The sequence below is a fragment of the Perna viridis genome, chromosome 2 (genome assembly GCF_037379345.1).
Source record: "Perna viridis isolate PV_CMFRI_1.1 ecotype Kerala chromosome 2, ASM3737934v1, whole genome shotgun sequence".
NCBI lineage: Eukaryota > Metazoa > Mollusca > Bivalvia > Mytilida > Mytilidae > Perna > Perna viridis.
This window is the reverse complement of record NC_142446.1, coordinates 70,021,900-70,045,109: the sequence shown is the minus strand read 5'-3', so window position 1 is coordinate 70,045,109 and position 23,210 is coordinate 70,021,900. Positions and strand designations below refer to the sequence as shown.

The window sequence follows — 23,210 nt, the reverse complement described above, 5'->3', positions numbered from 1 at the left end:
ATGAGATGACAGTGAAAATTTTGTTTCATGAAAATCAACTGCCACTGCCAAATTGATTTCAAATGTGGTCTGTGGCTTTATATATACATGTATATATATGTGGCATATGTTGCAAGTGATTTTAGTTACTGTCCAATATCAGCTTTCAGTTGCATGGGAAACTTCGTGTCAAATATTCATTCAATATTGTCCATCTGCCCAAATTATTAGATGTATATAATTGAAAGTCCTTTGGTCTCGTCATTGTAAGTGCTTTTTAATTATTAATATTTACTATGTTATTGGAAAAAAATGTATTTTAAAAAGTTCATTCTTGAAATACTACGTTTCTTCTTAAATTTCAGTCGAGTGTTTACAGCTGTTTGTCAGAAAGAAGGTAAGGGAGAGGACTTTGTAAACATTTATATTTTTATGATACTATTTCTAATATTACACATGTATGTCAATACATTTATGTAAAATACACCATTTGAAGGTCAGAGATAGCTGAAGTACTACTGTTTTATATCATATTTAAACTGAGACATAATTTGAATAATTCCAAAAATAAATTTGCAAATATTTTTATCACATTTTTTACCAAAATAACAAAATTGCAGTAGTAGGTGCATGCATTAATTTATGAATGTACAGTGTATTAATATGAAATAAAAAAGTGCTTATGATGAAGAAAAAATAACATGCAGTCTGGATATGATTTACACCTGAAATGTGTTATAATATAGAGATTAAACTAACATACTTAGATAACCTTAATTTAAAGTTACTAATGGGTTCACATGTATATATATTCAGGAAATGTGGATTTTGTAAGAGTGCTGTTCTACCATATCATAGCCAGTGGTTACCCGAAGTTTATAACCCTCGGTCTTTCTATTGTTGGTGTATGGCCTCAAGTACTATACAAATCTGAAACAGGTAATATCTTCATACAATGAATAATGTCTTTCTCCTATGTATGAAATCTGTAAATTGTTTAAAAGTTGGATTTTTCCAAAATTATAAGCATATTCATCTTGTCTTGTAGAATGAGCCCTGGCTTTTTCTGGTATTGTCCCTTTCTTCGTCTAGACCAAAGATTGAAAGACTTAAAAAAAACGTTGTATTTAGAAGGATGTAATATAGTTTACCTCTGACAGCACACTACATATCATACAATGATTCTAAGCTTCGTTTTTAGGGAATATAATGATTTTTTGTGCAATGTTTTGCACCATATAGAGAAGGTCTTTTTTTTTTCATCACATACCTTACCCTGTATTTGTTTTTAGCTCACCTTGCCAAAGGCCATGTGAGGTATTGCCATCACTTGGCGTCCATCATCGTCTTTGTTAACAATTATACAAAACTCATCTCCTCTGAAACTACTTGACTGATTAGAACCAAACTTGGTATAAATGTTCCTTGGGGTATCCTGCATAGAACTGATGTGGGGATTTTTGATTTGTCGGAAAACATGGCCACCATTACTAAAAATAGAACATAGGGGTCAGACAGTAGTTTTTCACATATATCTCCAATACTGTTAGGTTTAACTAAATTCTGACAAAAGGGTTAAAGCGTTCAGCATGATAAGATCTATCTATGGTCAAATTTTGAATTTAAATTGTTGAGTCATGTTGGAGATATTGCCCTTTTTCAACAATTTTTGTTATTTTTAATGTTATTTCTTTCAAAAATCTTCTCCTCTGACATTATTTGATCAATTGGAACCAAACTTGGTACGAATGTTCCTTGGTGTATCCTGCATAGACCTGATGTGGGGATTTTTGATCCGTCAAAATACATGGCAACCATTACTAAAAATAGAACATACAGTGTAGGGGTCAGACAGTAGTTTTTTGCATATATCTCCAAAACCGTTAGGTTTAGCCAAATTCTTTAAATAGCTGAAATGATTCTTATTATTAGGACTACAAAAGTCTTCAGGGATAAAAGTTGTTAGATGAGGTCTCACCGACCACTTCTAAAGTTTCTATTACTTTATATGTCAAACAAGTAATTCTCAATGTTTCGCTGTGAATTCCCAAGACAAATGACACCTGAAAGTTGCATACCATTGCGAAACTTGGAAAATAAGGCTTTCAAAATAATTATTCTAATGGTAAGATGACCATAGAAATTCTTCACAAAATTTACTTGAATAAAAAATACTGAAAATCAACATTTTTACCTTTTCTGCTAACTGACAACATGGAGGCAAATTACTCGCACATGTAAACAATATTCATACACTTTTGTAGTAGATTACAAATATGATTTTAAAGTACACATTCTCAGCTTTATTTTAACTATTTTTGATCAGAATACACACAAATAATACACTTACAATGCATATTTCTAGGTTCAGTATGTTTTTTGGTATTACATAGGGGGTGGCCATTTGGCCTGGAAGTGGTTAGTGAGATCTGACTCCTTGTAAGAGTTATTGCCCTTGAAAGCGGAAAAATGACTTTTTTTTAAACAGTTTTTAGTCAATATCTTGAAAACAGTGATAGATTAAAAGAAATTTTCAATTGTTGAAATGATCCTTATAACAAGCCCTACCAAAGACTTCTTTAGTCAAAATTGTTGGGCAACTTCTTGTTAAATTTATTGCCTTTGAAAGGCAAAATTCAACCAGGTGGGCGATTCAGGCTCCTTGGGACCTCTTGTTTACTGAAGATATTTAATTTTCATCTAAGACTTTTATTAGCATTTTGAATATCTTTACAGAAATTTTGAACTTCTATTGTAAATATTTTGTTCCTGTATGTACTTTAAATTGAACACTCTGCAATTGATGTAGTTTTCTTCATTTTCTTCTATTTTAGTGCGTAGTGACTTGTTGGACACTTTAGAGTTTTGCATAATGAAAATTTTACTTAATGACCAAGGAAAATATGATAAGGTAAGTAAAGAAATAAATATTCCTGCTGAAGATTGTTGTCTTCCATGTAGAATTTTTATTCATTAACTATCTAAATTCAGATACATGTATATCTTTTTAATAAAAAGAAAATCTGGGTTTTTTTTAGAATTTATGTTACGGTTCTTGTCATATATTGTGTCACCTTTGACATTCTGTAAATATCTTTGTTTTAACTTTGTCATTCTGTAAATACCTTTGTGTTAACTTGGACATTCTGTAAATACCTGTGTGTTAACTTGGACATTCTGTAAATACCTTTGTGTTAACTTGGACATTCTGTCAGTACCTTTGTGTTAACTTAATCAAACTACTTTTATGAAGTCTCTTTTTTCTGTGAAGCATTCTATAAAACTTGATAAGACATTGAAAAAAATCATTTTCAGTAATTCAAGGAGAGATTATTTTTATACATTAGACAAAAAAATACCATGATTACCAAAGAGTCAATGCTGGATATTTCTCCATTAATATATTTAAGGTTATTACATGTTACACAAAGTTGTGTAACTGGAAGAAGCCAAACTTGATGGAATCCAAAGATAGGTTACGTACCTTGTTAAGAGAATTACAGACTGTGACAAGAAAGGATGAAACTGAATCTGTTGTGTCAGGTAATTATTGCAACTGGTTTAAATTCCTCTTAAATTGATCTTTTTATTATTCTACTTGGGAAAATACCGACCACTATACAAAGCAGCGATGATGACGCAATCAACTTCACTAAATTGTGCCATGCTCATGTTACATGATACAACCGCCAATTTAGACTTGTTCGTGATTCATGAAATAATTGTAAATATTTGATATCTTTTTCCATTTTTTACATGTAATAATGTTTTGTTATTTGGTATATATATAAACTGTTCATATATCTCATGTATTTGAGGAAATAAATGTATGAATGAATTATTGCCGTATTTATCCAAGTCAATCAATTCTATTACTGCTGTATTTATCAAAGTCAATCAATTCTATTATTGCCGTATTTGTCCAAGTCAATACATTCTATAATTGCTGTATTTATCCAAATCAATCAATTCTATTGCCGTATTTATCCAAGTCAATACATTCTATTATTGCTGTATTTATCCAAGTCAATACATTCTATTATTACCGTATGTATCCAAATCAATCAATTCTATTAGTGCCGTATTTATCCAAATCAATCAATTCTATTATTGCCGTATTTATCACAATCAATACATTCTTTTATTGCCGTATTTATCCAAATCAATCAATGCTATTGCCGTATTTATCCAAGTCACTACATTCTATTATTGCCGTATTTATCCAAGTCAATACATTCTATTATTGCCGTATTTATCCAAGTCAATACATTCTATTATTACCGTATTTATCCAAATCAATCAATTCTATTATTGCCATATTTATCCAAATCAATACCTTCTATTATTGCTGTATTTATCCAAATCTAAAATTTTTCGTGCACCCATATTACTCAGTGGAAGGTTTTATTAAATCAACCTTCATAAGATAGTCTTTGGAAAATTTGGCACAATGATAGGTAATTGTATTGCTCTACATATACATGTAGTTAATGATAGAAATTGTAATAGGATGGTGATTGTGAGGAAATGTCTTGGATTCAGCAACTCATTATGTTCAGTTGGAACATCGAAATTTTACGAGTGGAGCTAAATTTGCACTAAAAAAACTATTATATAGTTGCTTGGTTTAAATTTAAACTGAATTGATTTGAAAGTTGATGATAGGTCGGTAAAAGTTTGTGTTAGTTATGATTTGTAAGGTACATTTGTATTTATTATACATATCCAAATTTTTTTTTTTTTTTTTTTTTTTATTTTTTTTTCAGAAAAGCAGTTTGAACTTAACAGATCCTTGGAACTATTGCTGTGTACAGAGGACCAGACATTTCTAAAGTCAACCTTCATACAGCTCTGTCTCAATCAGCTCTTCCAGAAAGTTAAATCTAAGAACATCATCAATGGTGGATTCCCTGTCATGTATTTCAAAATTGTCCTCAGTGTCTATGGTAGGTGTAGTCAATGAAATTAAAGATGTTATGCTTTTACAATGAAACTAAGGCATAATATTTCTGTCTGAAAAAATCTGTACATTGCCTGGAGTGTTTTTATACAATTATTATTCACCTTCCTTTTACAATGGATAGTGCCATCATTTATTTTAAATAAATAAAACTGTTTCTCCTTGAGTTTGGCAAAATAATGACAAGCTTCGTTTTTAGGGAATATAATGATTTTTTGTGCAATGTTTTGCACCATATAGAGAAGGTCTTTTTTTTTTCATCACATACCTTACCCTGTATTTGTTTTTAGCTCACCTTGCCAAAGGCCATGTGAGGTATTGCCATCACTTGGCGTCCATCGTCGTCTTTGTTAACAATTATACAAAACTCATCTCCTCTGAAACTACTTGACTGATTAGAAAATCACTAAAAAATCATAAACCTGTACATTGCCTGAAGTGTTTTTATACAATTAATATTCTCATTCCTTTTACAATGGATAGTACCATCATTTATTTTAAATAAATAAAACTGTTTCTCCTTGAGTTTGGCAAAATAATGACAAAAATTACCACATTTTCCAGACTATAAGTCAATGTGGAGTATAAGTCGAATTGCCTAATTTTGACCAAAATGGACGCAAAAAAAACATAGATAAAATGAATTCGGCAGATAAGTTGAGGGTTAGACATGTGCATTTATATCATTGGTGTCAGTGGAGATATGAGTTGAGTGGTTTGTTTTCAACAGTGATGTTACTAATTATAATATTTCTGAATTAAATTAATAATTTTGGTTTTGTGAAAGTGTACTTTGTCCACAATTCAATTATTTTTATTGAATGGCCTGTCAATGGCTCTGAAGCCTTAGATCATCAGGTGTACGAAATCGTAAACATGTCAAATGTGGGCACCCATGTGTGAAATAAGCAGGGAATTGGTTGGATGAATTGATCATAATTATAAGCAGTAATTAATAAACATTGTTGTATGGAATACAATAAAAAATAATTGTTACATGCAAATGTGGTTGCAATTAGCCATTTAGATAAGACCTTAATTAATTATGATTTGAGCCACTTGTGAATATGTTACAACATACCGTAAATGGGCCGACACTTTGCTGAAAAAAATTTCTACTTATAGTTCGGATATTGGTAATCCCAAATAGAAAAATGATTTTCCAGTGTGAAGTCAAAGTGCTGAAAGTTTCTTCTTAATCTTTCACTTATTGACCGTTATAAATTGTCTTTATTATATTCATAATTTCCCAATAGAGGAAGATTGGTGTAATTTTGAAAAGAAGCCAACAATATCTTGATGGGTTATAGATCTTCTTTATGTTTGGTTACACTACACTGATTTTTAACAAAAGTACAGGCCTTAGACTCTTCCAGATTTTCTTCTGTGATTTGTACATGTTTCCAATTTTTTTGTATGCGAGATTACATTTTGCTCTACTTCACTGATTTGTAAAGAAATACTATGAAAGTTCTATTGTTTGCGGGTACCAATTTCGTGGGTAGGCTAAACCATGAAATTTGGTTTTCAACAAAAAGAAGAACCCATTGATGTGTCAACTGAAAACCTCAAAACCATGAATTCAAGAATTTGTGTTCTTCTCAAATTATTCATGAATTAAAGTACAGTGAAACTTCTCCAAACCGGACCCTCAGAAAACCGGTCTTCCCTTCAAACCGGCCGTTTTCAAAAGTCCCGGCCGATATACCTTAAAACCTGTGTGTTTTGTCTTCAATAGACCAGCCACCTTTTAAAACCATACTTTGGCCGGAGTTTTAATTACATATTTCAAATAAAAACAACCTCTCAGTTCCGGCCGCTCGGTTATTTGTCACCTGTAATAAATGTGTCAACAAAACTGTAAATAATTACGTAATTAATAGCAAGCGCCGCGAAGCTCTACCGTTATTATGTGTACTTTCTAAATTTCCCTTAAGGTTCCCCAATATACTAACGAAAAAGAAAGTTATGTCCCGGAAGTAACAAAAAGTGACTGTCCTTACGGAGAAAATTCATCATTTCCTTCAATTAAACAAATAAAAAAATATAGGTTAAGATTACGTTTCAGTAAAAATAATATCATCTTTTCTGATAGTTTTCAAGTGTTTTGTAATTTGTTTTACTTATTTAAAGAAGTGAATGTTATGTTTATAAAAACACGTGGATGTACATACGTGTATCTCCGCTGTTCCACTGTCGCTATTGTCAAGCACCTAATCCGCCTCGGAAAAAATATAACTCCGATTATATTATCAAAATCAAAGCATAGCTTTTTTAAGATAGGAAAGGCCATCCTTTTTTTTTTGTTTTGAAATTTGCAGCTGTCGTCTCTTTTTAGTTTACGTCACATGATATGTGTAAAATATTTTCACCATCCGTGGACAACTGTAATATTTCTGGTATCGGTACAGTTTGATTTGACAGGCCAAAACTGAAATGGATGATGCTAGAGATGCACTTAAGGGATAAAAAAATGTAAAGTATTGCAAAGTGCTATAAAGTTATTGACCATTTTGAGAGCAAGGGGAAAGAGGGGTATGGGGTTGAAATTTAGGGGAAAAAATTTTTCAAGTTATTCATCAATTGAAAAAAAAAAAAAAACATTAATTAACAAGACAGCTTTTCAAATAGAAATATTGATTTTGCCTGCTGCTTAAATATAGATAAAAATATTGCACTTATAAAAATTTTCATCCAGGTCGACACCCCCCCTTGTAATGTTTTTTATCATATTTACAAGTCTTGCACAGACAGTGGCGATAAATTCAAATTAAAATTATATATTGTTCAAACACATTTTCATTAAATGGTCATGACACAATAATAACATAATAACATAACGCACAAACATTTGTATAAACAAAACATTGCTATCATTTACATGTATAATGTTGTGGACGACGGTGACCAACCAGTAAATTATAACGTTATACTTTGAATGAAAGCTTGGCAGTTGTTGACACAACCAATTGTTGCCTTGAGTATTGGGAGTGAGTAAGAGTTAAAAATCAAACTTATGTTGTTTGTTGTTATGCATGGTAAAGCTGACGGTGCTCGCTGATTTAGGCAATGCCTTCCCCATATTAATTCATTCACTGTCCGGTTTACATTTCATCAGTGGACAGACGGTAATTGAAGGGGACAGTAGTTTAAACAACAAAATTAATCTAGACATTACATTTTGTCACTGGTTGGCTGTTAATTGGTGTGTACACACGTCAGACAATCGGGGTCATTTGATAGTACGATCTTTACGATCTTCTAACTGTCAATTAATGTGACCTGTACCCAGGCGAAAACAACATAAGGGTAAAATTATTAGACTTTGTTGATAGGTAATTTACGAAAACAATACAAATGATTAATTACCATCAATAGCCCTTTGATCTTTAATACACATTCTTTCAAAACCATGAACATTACTTTGCCGACAGAACCGTTTGTAAAGTCAAATCATTTACAGATGATGCAAGCTTAGAAATGTAATAAAAGGCCAGAAGTTTTGAATTGGCATTAAACATGTCTTGACCAACAAACTGACAAGGTGTAGGGTTATAGAAACATTAATGGAACAGCTCTTAGAATGCATTGCTGTTTTTCACAAAACCGGCCATTTTTTCTTGTCCCAGTGCTGGCTGGTTTGGAGAAGTTTCACTGTACTTTGACAGTAACAAGTCTTCATTCCCATATAATCTAAAATAACAATGACTGGTATTTTTTTTAACTTAATTTTTTTTTTTTTGAATTTTAATGCATGTATATTATCCTCGTTTCTCAAATAATTTCAGCCTCTCAGTTATCAAGAAGAGTAGATACCAAGTCAGCAATGAAAAATATCAGGAAATTTGTTGCTGGAATCTTGAGGTTACAAATGGTCTCAATGGAAGTACAGGAAGTGATTGTGAATATCTTACTTGACATTGCATACATAGCTCCAATGCCAATCTTTGCCCAGTTAACTGAATGGTATCAGAGGGAGCAGAAATCTGTTGCTAATGTGATTAAACAAAGACTGGAGAAGACAAGAATTATGTTGATTCCATATGAAGGAAAGCTCACAACATTGTCCTTTAATTAATTGTCTACAATTACTGTAAACGTATTAGTTCTTGCTAATTATGTGAAGTGAGTAATTTATGGGTATCAATTTTTGTGGTTTAAAAAAATGATAAGGATTTGAAAGTGATAGAAATCAAATCACTATTTTTGACACTCTTTTGTCCACTGTGAAAATTAACATGTTTACTGTATTATATAGTAGAAAATTTGGTAATGTTTTAACTTAATTGTAACTGTGTAATGAACATAAGGATTAACTCAGCTTAATATACCTGTACTGTACATGTACATCAATATACCTGCAGTTAATTGTTTGCAAATATACATGTAAAAACAAAAAAACACTTTTTGAGTAATGTTTTGGGAATTCAGCTCCCACAAAAATAACATGCTATACAGTTATCAGAAAGTGATAGTTAGGAAAGGGGACATCAGTTAAATATCTTCATGAATGATAAGGAATATACTCCTGGTTAAAAGAATTGTGAAGTACACAGTAGGGAAGTGACATGTTCGTGATAATTAGAAAATCAATGCAGTACTATAGAACAGATATGGTACCATGTCCAACTTTTATATATTTGATCTCAGTTCTTGTAATATGCATAGATAGTAATGTTTTTCATTTTATATACTTTTTAGCTCACCTGCCCGAAGGCCAAGTGAGCTTATGCCATCACTTGGCATCCGTCATCATCGTGGACAAATTTTAAAAATCTTCTCCTCTGAAACTACTGGACTGACAGGTTTTAAACTTGGCATGATTGTTCCTTAGGGTGTTCTTCACAAAACGATCGTTGGGATCTTTGATCCGTGAAAAAACATGGCCGCTGTTACTAAAAATAGAACATAGGGGTCAGATTGCAATTTTTTGCAAATAACTCAAAAACCGTTGCCTTCAGCAAATTTCTGGCATATGCTGTTATTGTTCAGCATCATGAGATGGACCGATGCCAAAATTTTCAAAACGATTGGTCAACTGATGTAGGAGTTACGGCCCCTGAAACAGTTTTTTTTTGCATTTTTCGCATGTGCAACTTTGAAAATCTTCTTCTCAAAATCCGTTGCACAGAATTCAATGAAAGTTGGCATTTATGTTCCTTAGGGTATCGCACAAAAAATGACCATTGGGATTGTTGATTCATGAAAAAACATGGCCATCATTACTAAAAATAGAACATAGGGGTCAGATGGCAGTTTTTTGCAAATAACTCAAACCGTTGCCTTAGAAATTTCTGGCATAGGGTAATATTGTTCATCATCATGAGACGGACGTATGCGAAAATTTTCAAAACAATTGGTCATCTGATGTAGGAGTTACGGCCCCTGAAACAGTTTTTTTTTGCATTTTTCGCATGTGCAACTATGAAAATCTTCTTCTCAAAATCCATTGCACAAAATTCAATGAAAGTAGATATATATGTTCCTTAGGGTATCGCACAAAAAATGACCATTGGGATTGTTGATTCATAAAAAACATGGCCGCCATTACTAAAAATAGAGCATAGGGGTCAGATGGCAGTTTTTTTGCAAATAACTCAAAAACCGTTGCCTTTAGCAAATTTCTGGCATCGGGTAAAATTGTCAAGCATCATGAGGAAGACCTATGCCGAAATTTTCAAAACCATTCAAAGACTAATGTAGGAGTTACGACCCCTGAAACAGTTTTTTGTTGGTTTTTTTTTTCACATGTACAACTTTGAAAATGGCTGCCTATACTAAAAATGGAACTAAGGGGTCATAAGACAGGTTTTTGAAAAAAATTCAAAAATTGTTGCCTTGATGAACATTCTGGTTCAGGTCATGAAAATGTTATGAATAATTATAGTTGATTATAAGTTAGCCTGTCTCGTTCCTCAAATAAGCAAATGGTTAACCAGGTGAGCCATTCAGGCTCTCTTGAGCCTCTAGTTTATATAAATGTGATGTTGTAGTTTCTTGTTGTTAAGAGGTTTTCAGACATTTCATCAAATTACTATATCTATTAATCTAATCATTTCAGATTTCATGAATGAGAATTTGGTGCAATAGATTTGTAGTATTGTTGAATTTTTCAAAGTGACTTAACGTTGGACATTTTCTCTGTCATGCATTTCATTACTATTTTGATATTTAAGTGCAATGACTTTGCAGAATTTTAAAAAATTTTTTGCATGTAGATTGAACATTGCTCTTATGAATATTATTGATAGAATTGTATGGTGATTTCAGCATAGAATATTATTAGAAGTAGATGTTGTTGGCAATCATAAGTTTGAGATTTCTAAATGCATTTATTTAGTGCTTGAATTTTTATGGATAAATTTGCTATACTTTGTTATGTTTAATAAATTTATACTGCTGCTTTAGCAGCATAGCTTATTTGTGACTTTTTTATGGGATGTATTAATTCAAACACACATTTTCTTCATGGAGAGAAAATAATATATTATCATGAATTTTCAATTTATATCAAAGGCCTACTTCCTCCGTTGTATCAATTACAGTTTTTATAATGGTATGGTGCGGTTGTCATCTGTAGACACTTGGTTTTCTTGCAGGAACTTGAATAAGAGCTGGTTGATTTCCAAAAAATTGAAAAAGATTAAGGTTCCAAACCACTAAGGAATGTTGATACTGATTTTGGAAGTTACGGCCCAAACTGTTTATGGACCAAACAATATTTCTTAAAATTTTACTGTATAACCCCAGTAAAAGCATATTGATGCCTATGATACCATGAGATTGAGATTTTTGGGGTTAAGACTTAAATCTTAAGAACTAGGGATCAGAAACAATGATTTTCCTTATGTCCAGGCAGTTTCTTGATTAATATTTAATGGATCTTTTTGAAATTGTACCACAAGGTGCCATACCACCAAAAGAAGGCTGGGATTAATTTTAGGGGTCGTGACTTGGACAAATTGTAATTAGGGATCAACAAGAGGCTCCCTAGAGCCTGAATTGCTCACCTGGTTGAATTTTGCCTTTCAAAGACAATAAATTTAACAAGGAGTTGTCCAACAGCTTTGACTCAAGAAGGCTTTGGTAGGATTTATAAGGATCATTTCAGCAATTAAAAGTTTCTATCTATCATCAACTCTTACATGAAGTCGTCTGACAACTTTGTTCCCTTGGAGACTTTGGTAGGCCTTATAATAAGGATCATTTCAGCAATTGAAAGAATTTGGCTGAACCTAATGGTTTTGGTGATATACCGATAATATGTGAAAAAAAACTACTGTCTGACCCTTATGTTCTATTTTAGGAACAGTGGCCATGTGTTTTGACCAATCAAAAACCCCCACAACATTCTATGCAGGATTACCATTCATACCCAGTTTGGTTCCAATTGGTCAAATAGTGTCAGAGAAGATTTTTGAAAGAAGTAACATTTAAAAAAACCAAAATAAAAGTTGAAGAAGGGAAATAACTCTAACATGACTTAACAGATTAAAAAGAAAATTTGACCACAGATAGATCTTATCATGTTGAACACTTGAACCAATGTCAGAATTTGGCTAAATCTAACGGTTTTGGAGGTGTATGGGGAAAACTACTGCTCGACCCCTATTATCTACTTAATGTGGGCCATGTTTTGCGACCAATCGAAAATCCCCACATCACTTCCATGCAGGATACCCCAAGGAACATTTATATCAAGTTCGGTTCCAATTGGCCAAGTAGTGTCAGAGAAGATTTAAAAAAAAAAATAACATTAAAAATAGAAAAAACAAACATTGAAAAAGGGCAACAACTTAAGCATGGCTTGACAGATTGAAATGAATGATGGACGATGATGGACACTAAGTAAGGGTAATAGCTCATAAGGCCTTCTGCAAGGTGAGCTAAAAAGGGACCGAAAATATGCATTCCCGTTATCACTGGACAATAATTTAGGGAAAACTGAAAGTATTTTAATTTAATTTTACTAAAAGATGCTATACAAGATAAGAACAAATGTGTTGATTTTAGGAGTTGTGACTTGATCCAGTTGAGATTTAGGGACCCTAAATTGGGCCAGATATAAGCATTTTCCTGAATTCTGGATAATGATGAGTAAAGGGACCAAAGAAGAGCCACTTCAATCCTGGTCAAATGTCTATAACAAACAAAATTCCAAGCTGTATCAAGATAAAATTTATGTCCATACTTGCCTTAACTGTTCAGGTTTCTACACCTACAGTTGTATCAAGCTTCACCCTGCTTAGCATTTTTATATAATTTGCAGCTGACAGAAATTTGAGCCTTCCATATAAATTGCAAATTTGTTTTTATATTGTATTTTTCATGAGAGTTAATTGAATGATATACAGAAGTACAAGGATCTTTGAAGGAACCGTGTTTCATAGTAAAAAGCTGAAATCCCAATTTGAACAGTGATTAAAATGTAATACATTGTAGTTAATGCACAAAAATAGAACTGTTGATAAATTGGATAAATACAATGTTGCAACCTTGAAATATAACAGAAAAACTGCACCATGTAACTGATTATAGACAGATAGACAATATCCTATTAATCAAACTTACATTTGTAGTTGGGATACCTCTTAGTTGTTATAGTGTTATATTATACTTCATATAAAAATCACAAATTTCTATTGGATAAGTATTATGTGTTATTTTGGTCTATTCTTTTCCTGCTCCACCCCCTAAAAACGATTTGTAGTTAAAATATATCACCCTCATCACAATGTATCTCCCTCTCGGCTGAAATACTTGTAAAATTTATTCCAGTTCAACTTTCACTATATCTGAGATATTGTAACAATTATGCTGGAGTTTCTTGAAGGTAATGCACATGTGCATAAAAGTGTAATGTATTAAAAAGGGTATTCAGTATAATATAGCACATATTGCCTGCAGCAGTGAGTGATACAACGAGAAAGACACTAAAAAAATATACATGTATCACCCTCTACTGCAAGCAATATTGGTATAATGTTGTGAACTTTTAAACATGGTGGGGGCAGTAACATTTGAACAACAAAGTTAACTTTTAAATAATTTAATGAATAAATTCAAAACGAATCTTCATAAGGAAATAAATATTGAGTAGTCAAGGAACCTTATGGTAATATCTGAGTCATCACAGCTTAAAAATCAACAATACAAGCTATCATTTACTGATGCATTTGAAGATGTGAAGAGAATACTTCAGGAAGACTCCATTTTATCATTGTTTTACCATTAAGTGGCCATCTATGTTGCCTTATTATTCTACCCCAAGTAATAGGGTAAAATATTGACTTAAATTGCCAACCCATGGTAAATCAATTATAAATTGGAGCCTGTGAAATATTTAATTCTAATAGGACTAGATGCACTCCATGGGTTGCACAAAATGGCATCCATCGTAGACAAAAGTTCTACTGCTGACTTAAGTAAAATTGGTTAAACAACAACCATTTTGAAGCTTGTCATTTAAGAATGTATTTTACCTCTAGAACAAAGAAATAAAATTATCTGATGTGGAGTTATTGAAATTATGCCAATCAACTTTCAAATTAATCTATAAGTATTTATAATTTTTGGATAATAGTTAAAAAAAGTTTAAGGCACAGATTAGATATCAATAATATTAATGTATAACTGGTTAAATTTCACTTTCAAACATTAACAACAAAAAAAGTTTCTGTGACTGTATACATCTGTGAAATGACAACTTGACCTTGAGGTAACTTATAGAAGGCATCTCATCTTATTAACGATACATACATATATGTGGAGGACAAACCAATTCAGAGGGAGGTAATCTGATGAAACACCACTTATTGTTGATGTAAAAACTAGAAGTTCATTGTTACCAATTTTCTGTAATATCAGTCAATTAGTCAATATCAAGAAACTATTAAATTACAAATTGTCCTCAAGTTAACCATTTAACATGCTATAGAATTCATAGACATATATTTACATGTATATTTTGCGGTTCTGTCATAGCACATAAAATTTTAACCATCAAAACAATCAAAGATACATGTACTACTTTCTTAGTTAATGATCCTACTTAAAAAATGAATAGCACTTTGATGGATCTTAATCTAATGTAGTCCTTCTGTAGGTCAGTAGAACACTGACAAAAGCCCAATTTGGTTTGGTCTGATAAAAGTTGGACAAAGTGTTCAATAATGGCTGAAAGACCATAGGCATAAACTGGACCAATGTTCAACAATGGCTCAAATGCCTAGGAATTAACTGGACTAACCTTTCAATGCAAGACCTTGGATGTGACTACACATGACAAAATAATGAGCAGAAATGTGATGTGAACAAACTTCTGAAATAATTCAAACAATTTCTTATACATTTAAACTATAGTATAATCATGAATGGTAATTAAAACTACTTAACTGTAGAAATAAAAATCTAGCAAAAAATATGCAATATGCTACATGTACATATGTAAATTACTTTTGAATACATAAGGCAAGACAGTTTACTCAATACTGAACACATTAACAATATGATTTTGTGAACTAGTTTAATGTTACGTACAAATATAATTTTTCCGACACCTACCAATGGTTTCCTATAAACTAACAATTATCCATTAAAACACTTAACTGATGTCAAAATTCCTGAAACATTCTGACAAGTAGTTAGTCATTAGGACAAACAGATCTGAACGATCTTAAATTAGTGATAAAATACTAGTAACCATGATAACACATGGGAAAATGTAATATCAGTTTTCTAAGGTTTTATATGGCCACTACCCTTTTATATGTAGATGTTCATTCAAAGAACATGAACAAATCTGAAGGACACTCAGGAGACTTATTCAGACAGAAATCAGTCAAATTTTAGCTTTAAATCTAATAAAGAACAGTAACCAGATATTTATATGGAATTTAAATGAAAAAAAAACCAGACCCTGCTGTAAAATTATACATGATTCCTGGTGAGTCAACTTGTCAAGATGAAAATAAACAATTAAAATGACATTAAACATATACATGTACACTTGATGTGCATCATCTAAAAATAAAATCTTCAAACTTTGTCAAAAATTCATTTTTCCTATCACAACCTTTTATATGTCAACACAACTTTAATACTGATATTTTACATATTTCCAAATGAGAACTTCACTTGCTATGCTGTAGTGAGCTTGCATAGATTATAAGATATATAATTGTTAAGCTTAGGTTAATTTAGTCAATTCAACAAGCCATCTTGAGAGCAGTACTCCTACAACACAAGAGGTTAGGAGTCAGAAAATAGCCTTCCAACCAACCTTTAGCACTGTTGGAGTATGAGAGCAGATACATTTTAATATTAATGATAAAAGTTGCCCACTTAATGCAGGTGAAATGCTGTTATATTAATTTAAACATACACAAAGAATTTCAAAAACCTTATGAATACACATACACTAATTAAGTGGATACAAGAATTTGTTGTCACATTAGGGCTCGTGGAATGACAAATTATAACTAAGCTATAAAATAATATACACCCTCGCACAACCAAAACCAGGCTAAAAATCTTCATTTGATTCTTCAGAGTCCCATTCACAAGTCTCTACAATTTGATCATCAAAGTCTACTTGCAGGTCATATTCAAACCCAGGGTCACCAGGCTTTTTCTGGTTTCTTTCAAAAGTATCTTCCATAACTGATTTTTTCCTTTGTAGTAGTTCAGGATCAACTTTATTTAAATCCTCATCAGAATCAATTTTCTGAAGTTCTTCATTTTTTGCAAGACTTGCTTCTAAACTCATACCACATAATTTGTCCCTAATTATACAAATAAGTCTTTCTAATTGACTTTTAGGAATCCCTTTAACAAACTGGCCATGTCTTGGATGTGATCTTATATCATCGGCAGCTTCAGTAATGTTTGATATCTTTGTGAATTTCCTGAGAGGCATAGTTCTCCTGTGTAATTTACCAGTCTCTATCATCTGATATGTAACAACTAATGCTGGTGGTTTGAACTTTACTCCACATTTCTTCACTTCTACTTCCTCTCCCATCCTTTCTGTAATAAAAGAGAAACAATTAACATATTTATTCCTAGTTGAAGCAAAGGTTGTTTTTATAAAATCAGAAATAATTGTTAGTGCATAAATGTACAGTATCATTAGAGGATTAAATAGCTATTTTCGGTCATTCATGCATGTATGAACAGATTTCAGAGCTCCTTAACTCCAGAAGGCATTCATGTAATGTTTGGGAGTGGAGAGATCCGTTCATACATCCAAGAACAACCGAAAATAGCTGTTTAATCCTTATAATTCTATCCTAACATTTGGGAGTTATTTTTTTTTAATGTTAAACTGGTAAATGTATTTATAGAATCTAGTTCTGGGACAATTTAATTTTGAGGCGAATTTACTTGTAGTTAGATTTTAAGCATTTATAAGTTTCTTTTCCTGAGCTGAAAATAACTCTTTGTAAACAAACTGTACCGGTAAAATCAATGTGGATGTAATAAACTATTATTATGACTATATAATGCCATTTAGTTCATTGCCACACTTTTTTGAACTGCACGGCCGCAATACTGGTTTCAAATTGACTGGCATCCATGCATGTGCGAACCGCTATAACTATAAAGAATCGTATGATTAGAATTATAGGGGTTTTGATCTTTAAAAGCAAAATATTCTAAATGAGATTATAGATGAAAAAAGTCCAGCATAGCTGAAAAAATTAATACAATGATAAAAATCACTTTACAGTGATTTAAACGAAGATTTTTATGATTTACAATTAAACTCAGTTGCTGTAGTCCTTTAGTTTTAGTATATCTATGATTTCAAATCAATTTGTCTCTACTCACTTAAAAACCAACTTTTTTTTTGAAAAGTCCAATCTCATTATCAATTAAACTTGAATGGATATTGTAATGTAGTTACCCTTCTCAAATTAAACTGTAAAACTTAATATAAATAGCCAAGGGATAGTATTAGGACAAAAAATAATAGTCTTAAATGTTTCCTGCTACCAGCAAAGGAAGGTAGATAGAGAATTTAATTTATTTTTCAAAAACAATTTACAATGAGTAAATGGGAATACAATCTAGATTTAACAGTGCTCGAGTTAAAATGGCCAGAAAATTTTAAGGGGAGGCACAAAAAACTAGGGTAGTAGGTAGGATAGCAGGAAAGAGACATATCAATTTTTGTCTGCCTTACTACATTTGTAAATGATATTAAATATATTATTTACTAAGAATACATATGAGTAGAGGTGTCAGATTAATTACATGTGAATATTAACTGCAAAATGTTTTGTTGCAGAGGAAAAGCCTTTGAAAAAACACAATTATTGTGGATCTTAGCTTAGTATGACTTGTTTTACTAAATGTTATCCTCTTTACAATAAATACCTTTCACCAGGGACTATATACATGTAACACTAATAGTTAGAAGTATTAACTCCCTGCTTTAAGCTCTTTGAAGATAATTTTTTAACAAAGAAAGCACTATGTTGTACAGGGAGATAATTCATATATATTTACAAAGAAAGCAGTTATAAAGGTATAAATAGTGGTATATCAGATTATTGTTTGCTGCAGTAATATAATAATCCATTTATATGAACATTTAAAGTAGCAAATTAAATTCCAATATGAAATCATCATGTATCATCTCTTTTGAATAACATTAATTTTTATGCTTACCATGTTTTTACTTAATTAATTTCAAATAAAGATTAATGCCAAGCAAATAAGGCATATTTAAATTACAATTTTTACTTTGATACATTTCATAATTATTTTTTAAATAAGTTGCACTTGGCAGTAATTTGGCAAGTGAAAAATGAACAAAGTGAAAATAAATTGTAGGAATTTTTTTTCCAAATTGTATTATAAGATTGTATAATTTAAGGATCTACTAAATTTAGAAAATGTCAGCCCAAGGCCACCCATTGGTCTACAGTAAACGATGAGGAAACCCACATACCACAGAACAGGCTGAAGCTGGCCCCAAGAACATCATAACAAACAGGTACAGCGAAAGAGTTGCCCCTTTATACTCAACTTCAAGTAACACAAAAGTAAACCAAAGGTGAAAACAAAACAAGACATACAGAAGTCAGAAATTCCGGACTTGGGACAGGTGCAAAACATAAACTAATGCCATATCACCCAGATTCTGATTTAACAATTTCTGGTGCCAATTTGACAAACTGGTGATTTGACTTGCAACCAAAAAGAAATAGGTTGAAAGATCCTAAATGAAGCTATTTCATACATGTAAAAAAGAAGACAGAAATTATCATAAATTGTAGACATTCCTAGTCAGACCTAATGATTCTGAAGCAATGAAATGAAGTAGATGAAATTCAAGATATTTATTTTAATTTAAAATGCACAAAGAGCAGAGTTACATTTTGTAAATTTATGAGAAAGGGAAACAGGTAGGGTCTAAAATGTGTAACCCATACCATACCAACTTTTCCCCATACCCAAATAATGTTTTGCTAATTCATTCTAACGGTAAGTTAAGAACTGAAAATAGCATGAGATGTGGAAAAGCCCGTTTCTATTCATTTCTCATCAAGAAAATGATGTATATTTTCTCTTTCTTGTTTGATTTCTGAAGTCAAAAGGTCTAAAATGTGTAACCGGAAGTTACCAGTCCCAGCTATTTATTGACTATTTCTCAATGTCCTGTCCGAGTTTTATGTTTTTCTAAAATCATTGAGAGGTTAAAACTTCTCCTTAAGACTGAATAAAGTTTGAAAGATTTGATATTGTTTTAAACTAGAGGCTCAAGAAAGCCTGAATTGCTCACATGGGTAACAATTTGCTTATTTGAAACACTTGAGGAATGAGACAGACTAAGTTTATCAGTTGAATTGTCAAATGCAGGAAATGCTTTCATAGCATTTTTATGACCTGAACCAGAATAAAGGCAACAATTTTTTAATTATCTTCAAAAAAACTGTCTTACAACCCCTATGTTCTATTATTTAGGAAATTTTCAAAGTTGTATATTTGAAGAAAAAAAAACACAAACTGTTATAGGGGCTGTAACTCTTCCATCAGTCAATGAATGGTTTATAAAATTTCCATCTTGTGATGCTGAACAATATTATCCTATGCCAGAAATTTGCTAAAGGCAAGGTTTTTGAGTTATTTGCAAAAAACTACCTTCTGACCCCTATGTTCTATATTTAGTAACAGCAGCCAAATTTTCACGAATCAAAAATCTCAATGGTCATTTCGTGTGGGATACTGTACCATAAGGAACAAATATGCCAACTTTCATTGAATTCTGTGCAATGGTTTTTGAGAAGATTTTCAAAATTGCACATGCGAATAATGCAAAAAAAAAAAATTGTTTCAGGGGCCATAATTCCTACATGTACATCAGTTGACGAATCATTTTTGAAAATTTCGGTATAGGTCCATCTAATGATGCTGAACAATATTACTCATGCCAGAAATTTGCTAAAAGGCAATGGTTTTTGAGTTATTTGCGAAAAACTGCATCTTACATAATGTCAATCCACGTACCAGCAAAGAATGGATACGATCTTATCAAGAATGAAAAACAAAGTCTCATAAATAGAGTCTGATGCAATTGTCATTTCTCATTAATCAAAATTTTAATAATGTTATGATGTTCTTGTGTCAAATATGCATTAAATTACACTGTGTAGTACAGTTAACAAAAATACCAGACTTTGATTTTTGGGTATGGGAATTCTGGGTTACACATTTTGGACCTTTTGAAACAGAAAAATTTTTGACAAACATTTTATAAATCGTTTATTCTAGCCTAACCATCGTGTCATTTTGTAGATGTGTACTAACTTTCAGCTGGAAACAACAAGTAATAAGAAATTGGCAAAATAGAATTTGCGTACAGGGAAAAGTTAGTATGGGAATGGGTTACACATTTTAGACAATACAAGAGAAACATTGGAAAATTGCTTCCAGATAAAGAGCTGTTTTCGGTAAGTCTTCTGATTTTTAATCGCTAACTTCTTCTACCAGATAATGGTCACAATTAACGAGTAGATCGTCATGTTTTAGAAAGCATACCCCGTCCTTACTCCACCAATGCTAGAGGTTGTCTGGCTAGCTATTTTCTGACTTGGTGCCATCCTAACCTCTAGCATCTGACATGTTAAAAGTCACTGCAAACTTTTATTAGCTAAACATGTCTTTTAAAATATTTTGTCTTTTATTTGCATAAAAAAAGTTTAACCTACCGGAAATCGAACGATAAAAATCCTAAATATTTGTTAAATACCTAGAAGACATTTGTAATGAAGACAGTTGTCAAAATGACCAGCAATTTTGAATTAGGTCACTAATTTTACGGAATGCAATATATTTTTGACAAAACGAACTTGAAGTTGGTAAAGGCAATTTGTTTGTTAATTTGATATGTTTGTTTCGCAAACTTTAAAATCTGTAATTTTATCAACCGTAATTACACACTCAGAAATCTAAAAACCAAGTATGAAGTTGATTTTAACTGCTTTTACAAAGAATCTCCAGGACTGCTGGATTTTCTCATCAGGTAGGTCATTGTTTTTCTTCAGTTAAGTCACGTTCTCCAGTGACGGCAGTGTAAATTGTAATGCCTACTAATGGTCAAGAAACTACAAATCGTTTTAAAGGAAACTAGTTTACTATAATTCTGCCGATTTCAAGGAACGGTGGAACGAGCGTTATGCAATATGGCGCTCAGGAGTAAGAGGTTGGGTATGGAGGAATTCCAACCTCTTACTTTGTAGGAGTAGCCCATCCTCCCTTATCACACTCAACAGTTCATCTTTTTTTCTGACATCTCGACTAGAGTTATTTGCCTTTACTTTGGTAATATCGGCATATAAATGTGTAAGACTAATTCATATGAAATGATAATTTATAAAATGAAATATTTAACCTCAGCCTTTTAATGCAGAGCGAGAAATGACTTTTCAATGGGTAAGTGTCAAATTTTGTCGTCCATATTGTAAACAACGCAGGCGCATACGTGTGTTTTGTTTTTTACGATTAAACTAAACGATCAGAAAATTTTAAAATCATGATTTGCCATTTATTTGGAGAAAATGTCTCTCATTTCCAATTTATATTTAGAAATTGAATGTAATAAATAAACATTTTACGTATGAATAGCTTATTTATATGTAATTAAGTGGTGTTATATGTTAGTTTCGTCTTTATGACGCATGCGCTCCTTCACCCCGCCGTTCCAATATGGAAGATGTGAAATGGAAATGAGTTGGGTGCATTAAATTTTTAGCAAATTTACAAATTTTCTGCTTTTACATGACACAACTGATCAACGAAATTGTAAAGGCATGTATATATTTTGATAATAATGGGGTATCAAATTTTTCTTTGATACTTTATCGCGTCAAACCGGAGAGTCGGCATAATGCCATGATAGGCATGAATGCTAAATGTTCAGTCGTGTGAAGAGTATGCCTTTATTTGGCCTATTTAAGCTATTAGCATATTTTATATAATATATATCAAATGTTTGTGGTAAAAGAGTAGATTGTGTGATGCTTATGAGTTATTAATGTTGTCTGTCATAATGATTTATTTTGCATAACAAAGCCTGTAATAGTGTAAAGAGTAATACCAGTGGCAGTGGCAGTGAAGTTTGAAGTTAAAATGCATATGCTTCAGTAGGAAGCAGTAAATCCTTGACTATGGTTGTAGCTTTACAGGGAAATATATTTGTATTCATTGTGTAAATTGAAATATTCCTTCCTAAAAAGACATAATATTTGCATATCATGATCGAGTTTCAGGTCCGTTGAATGCATACCCTGCCTCTGAAACTTATGCAAAGCCAGTGATTGGCATCATCATATTTTATGCCAAACTGTCACACAGCAGAAACTAACCGCTTTTCAACGGATAAAATATTCCCAACTTTTATAAATGCTTTTAGGCAGGAAAGGTGATGTATATAGAATGTTACTTGTTGAATTTGATCCATTCGATGACATTCCTTCAAACAAAACTAGGCATCACAAAAGTTTTTACAAGACTCATACAAGTAAACGACACCTTTATTCATTCTTTGTTGTGATTGTCTGTTTCCATGTCTGGTCTTTGTCCCTGGATTACATTCTTTTGATTTCGGCTAGAATTTTGGTTCCCTTATTTACTCTTCAATCTCAGTCAAGTTTTTCATTATCATTTAAAGTGTAAAAAAAAACTTATTGAAGGAAAACGACTTTTTTGGGTACATGTCCAAACCAATTGACTATGGTCACACTAACCACTTCTAACGTTTCCA

At 32.0% G+C, this 23,210-nt stretch overlaps 3 protein-coding genes across 9 annotated transcripts in view; 2 read left to right on the top strand and 1 right to left on the bottom strand.

The window, feature by feature from the left end:
• Positions 1-11,359, top strand: part of LOC148626723 (uncharacterized) — a 38,268-nt gene extending 26,909 nt beyond the window's left edge. For all 7 annotated transcript variants that reach the window (XM_088570983.1, XM_088570982.1, XM_088570984.1 and 4 more), the window contains 6 exons: positions 345-376; positions 796-918; positions 2,814-2,890; positions 3,390-3,522; positions 4,746-4,925; positions 8,728-11,359. In XM_088570983.1, the coding sequence (XP_088427109.1) occupies positions 345-376; positions 796-918; positions 2,814-2,890; positions 3,390-3,522; positions 4,746-4,925; positions 8,728-9,017 (835 nt within the window). In that variant the 3' untranslated portion in view covers positions 9,018-11,359. The remainder of the gene's footprint in view (positions 1-344; positions 377-795; positions 919-2,813; positions 2,891-3,389; positions 3,523-4,745; positions 4,926-8,727) is intronic.
• Positions 11,360-13,972: 2,613 nt separating this feature from the next.
• Positions 13,973-21,934, bottom strand: LOC148626722 (centrosomal protein of 19 kDa-like). The gene is made up of 2 exons (XM_088570990.1): positions 21,840-21,934; positions 13,973-16,966 (listed from the first exon to the last, which is right to left on the bottom strand). Exon 2 carries the CDS (start codon positions 16,959-16,961, stop codon positions 16,464-16,466), a length of 498 nt encoding a protein of 165 aa, XP_088427116.1. The 5' UTR covers positions 16,962-16,966; positions 21,840-21,934; the 3' UTR covers positions 13,973-16,463.
• Positions 21,935-22,138: 204 nt separating this feature from the next.
• Positions 22,139-23,210, top strand: part of LOC148626721 (uncharacterized) — a 28,328-nt gene continuing 27,256 nt past the window's right edge. The window contains exon 1 of the mRNA XM_088570981.1: positions 22,139-22,255. Within this exon, the coding sequence (XP_088427107.1) occupies positions 22,226-22,255 (30 nt within the window). The 5' untranslated portion in view covers positions 22,139-22,225. The remainder of the gene's footprint in view (positions 22,256-23,210) is intronic.

What these genes read in the sequence shown, in the direction of transcription:
- LOC148626722 (XM_088570990.1), bottom strand. Translation starts at nt 16,961, where the DNA reads ATGGGAGAGGAAGTAGAAGTGAAGAAATGTGGAGTAAAGTTCAAACCA.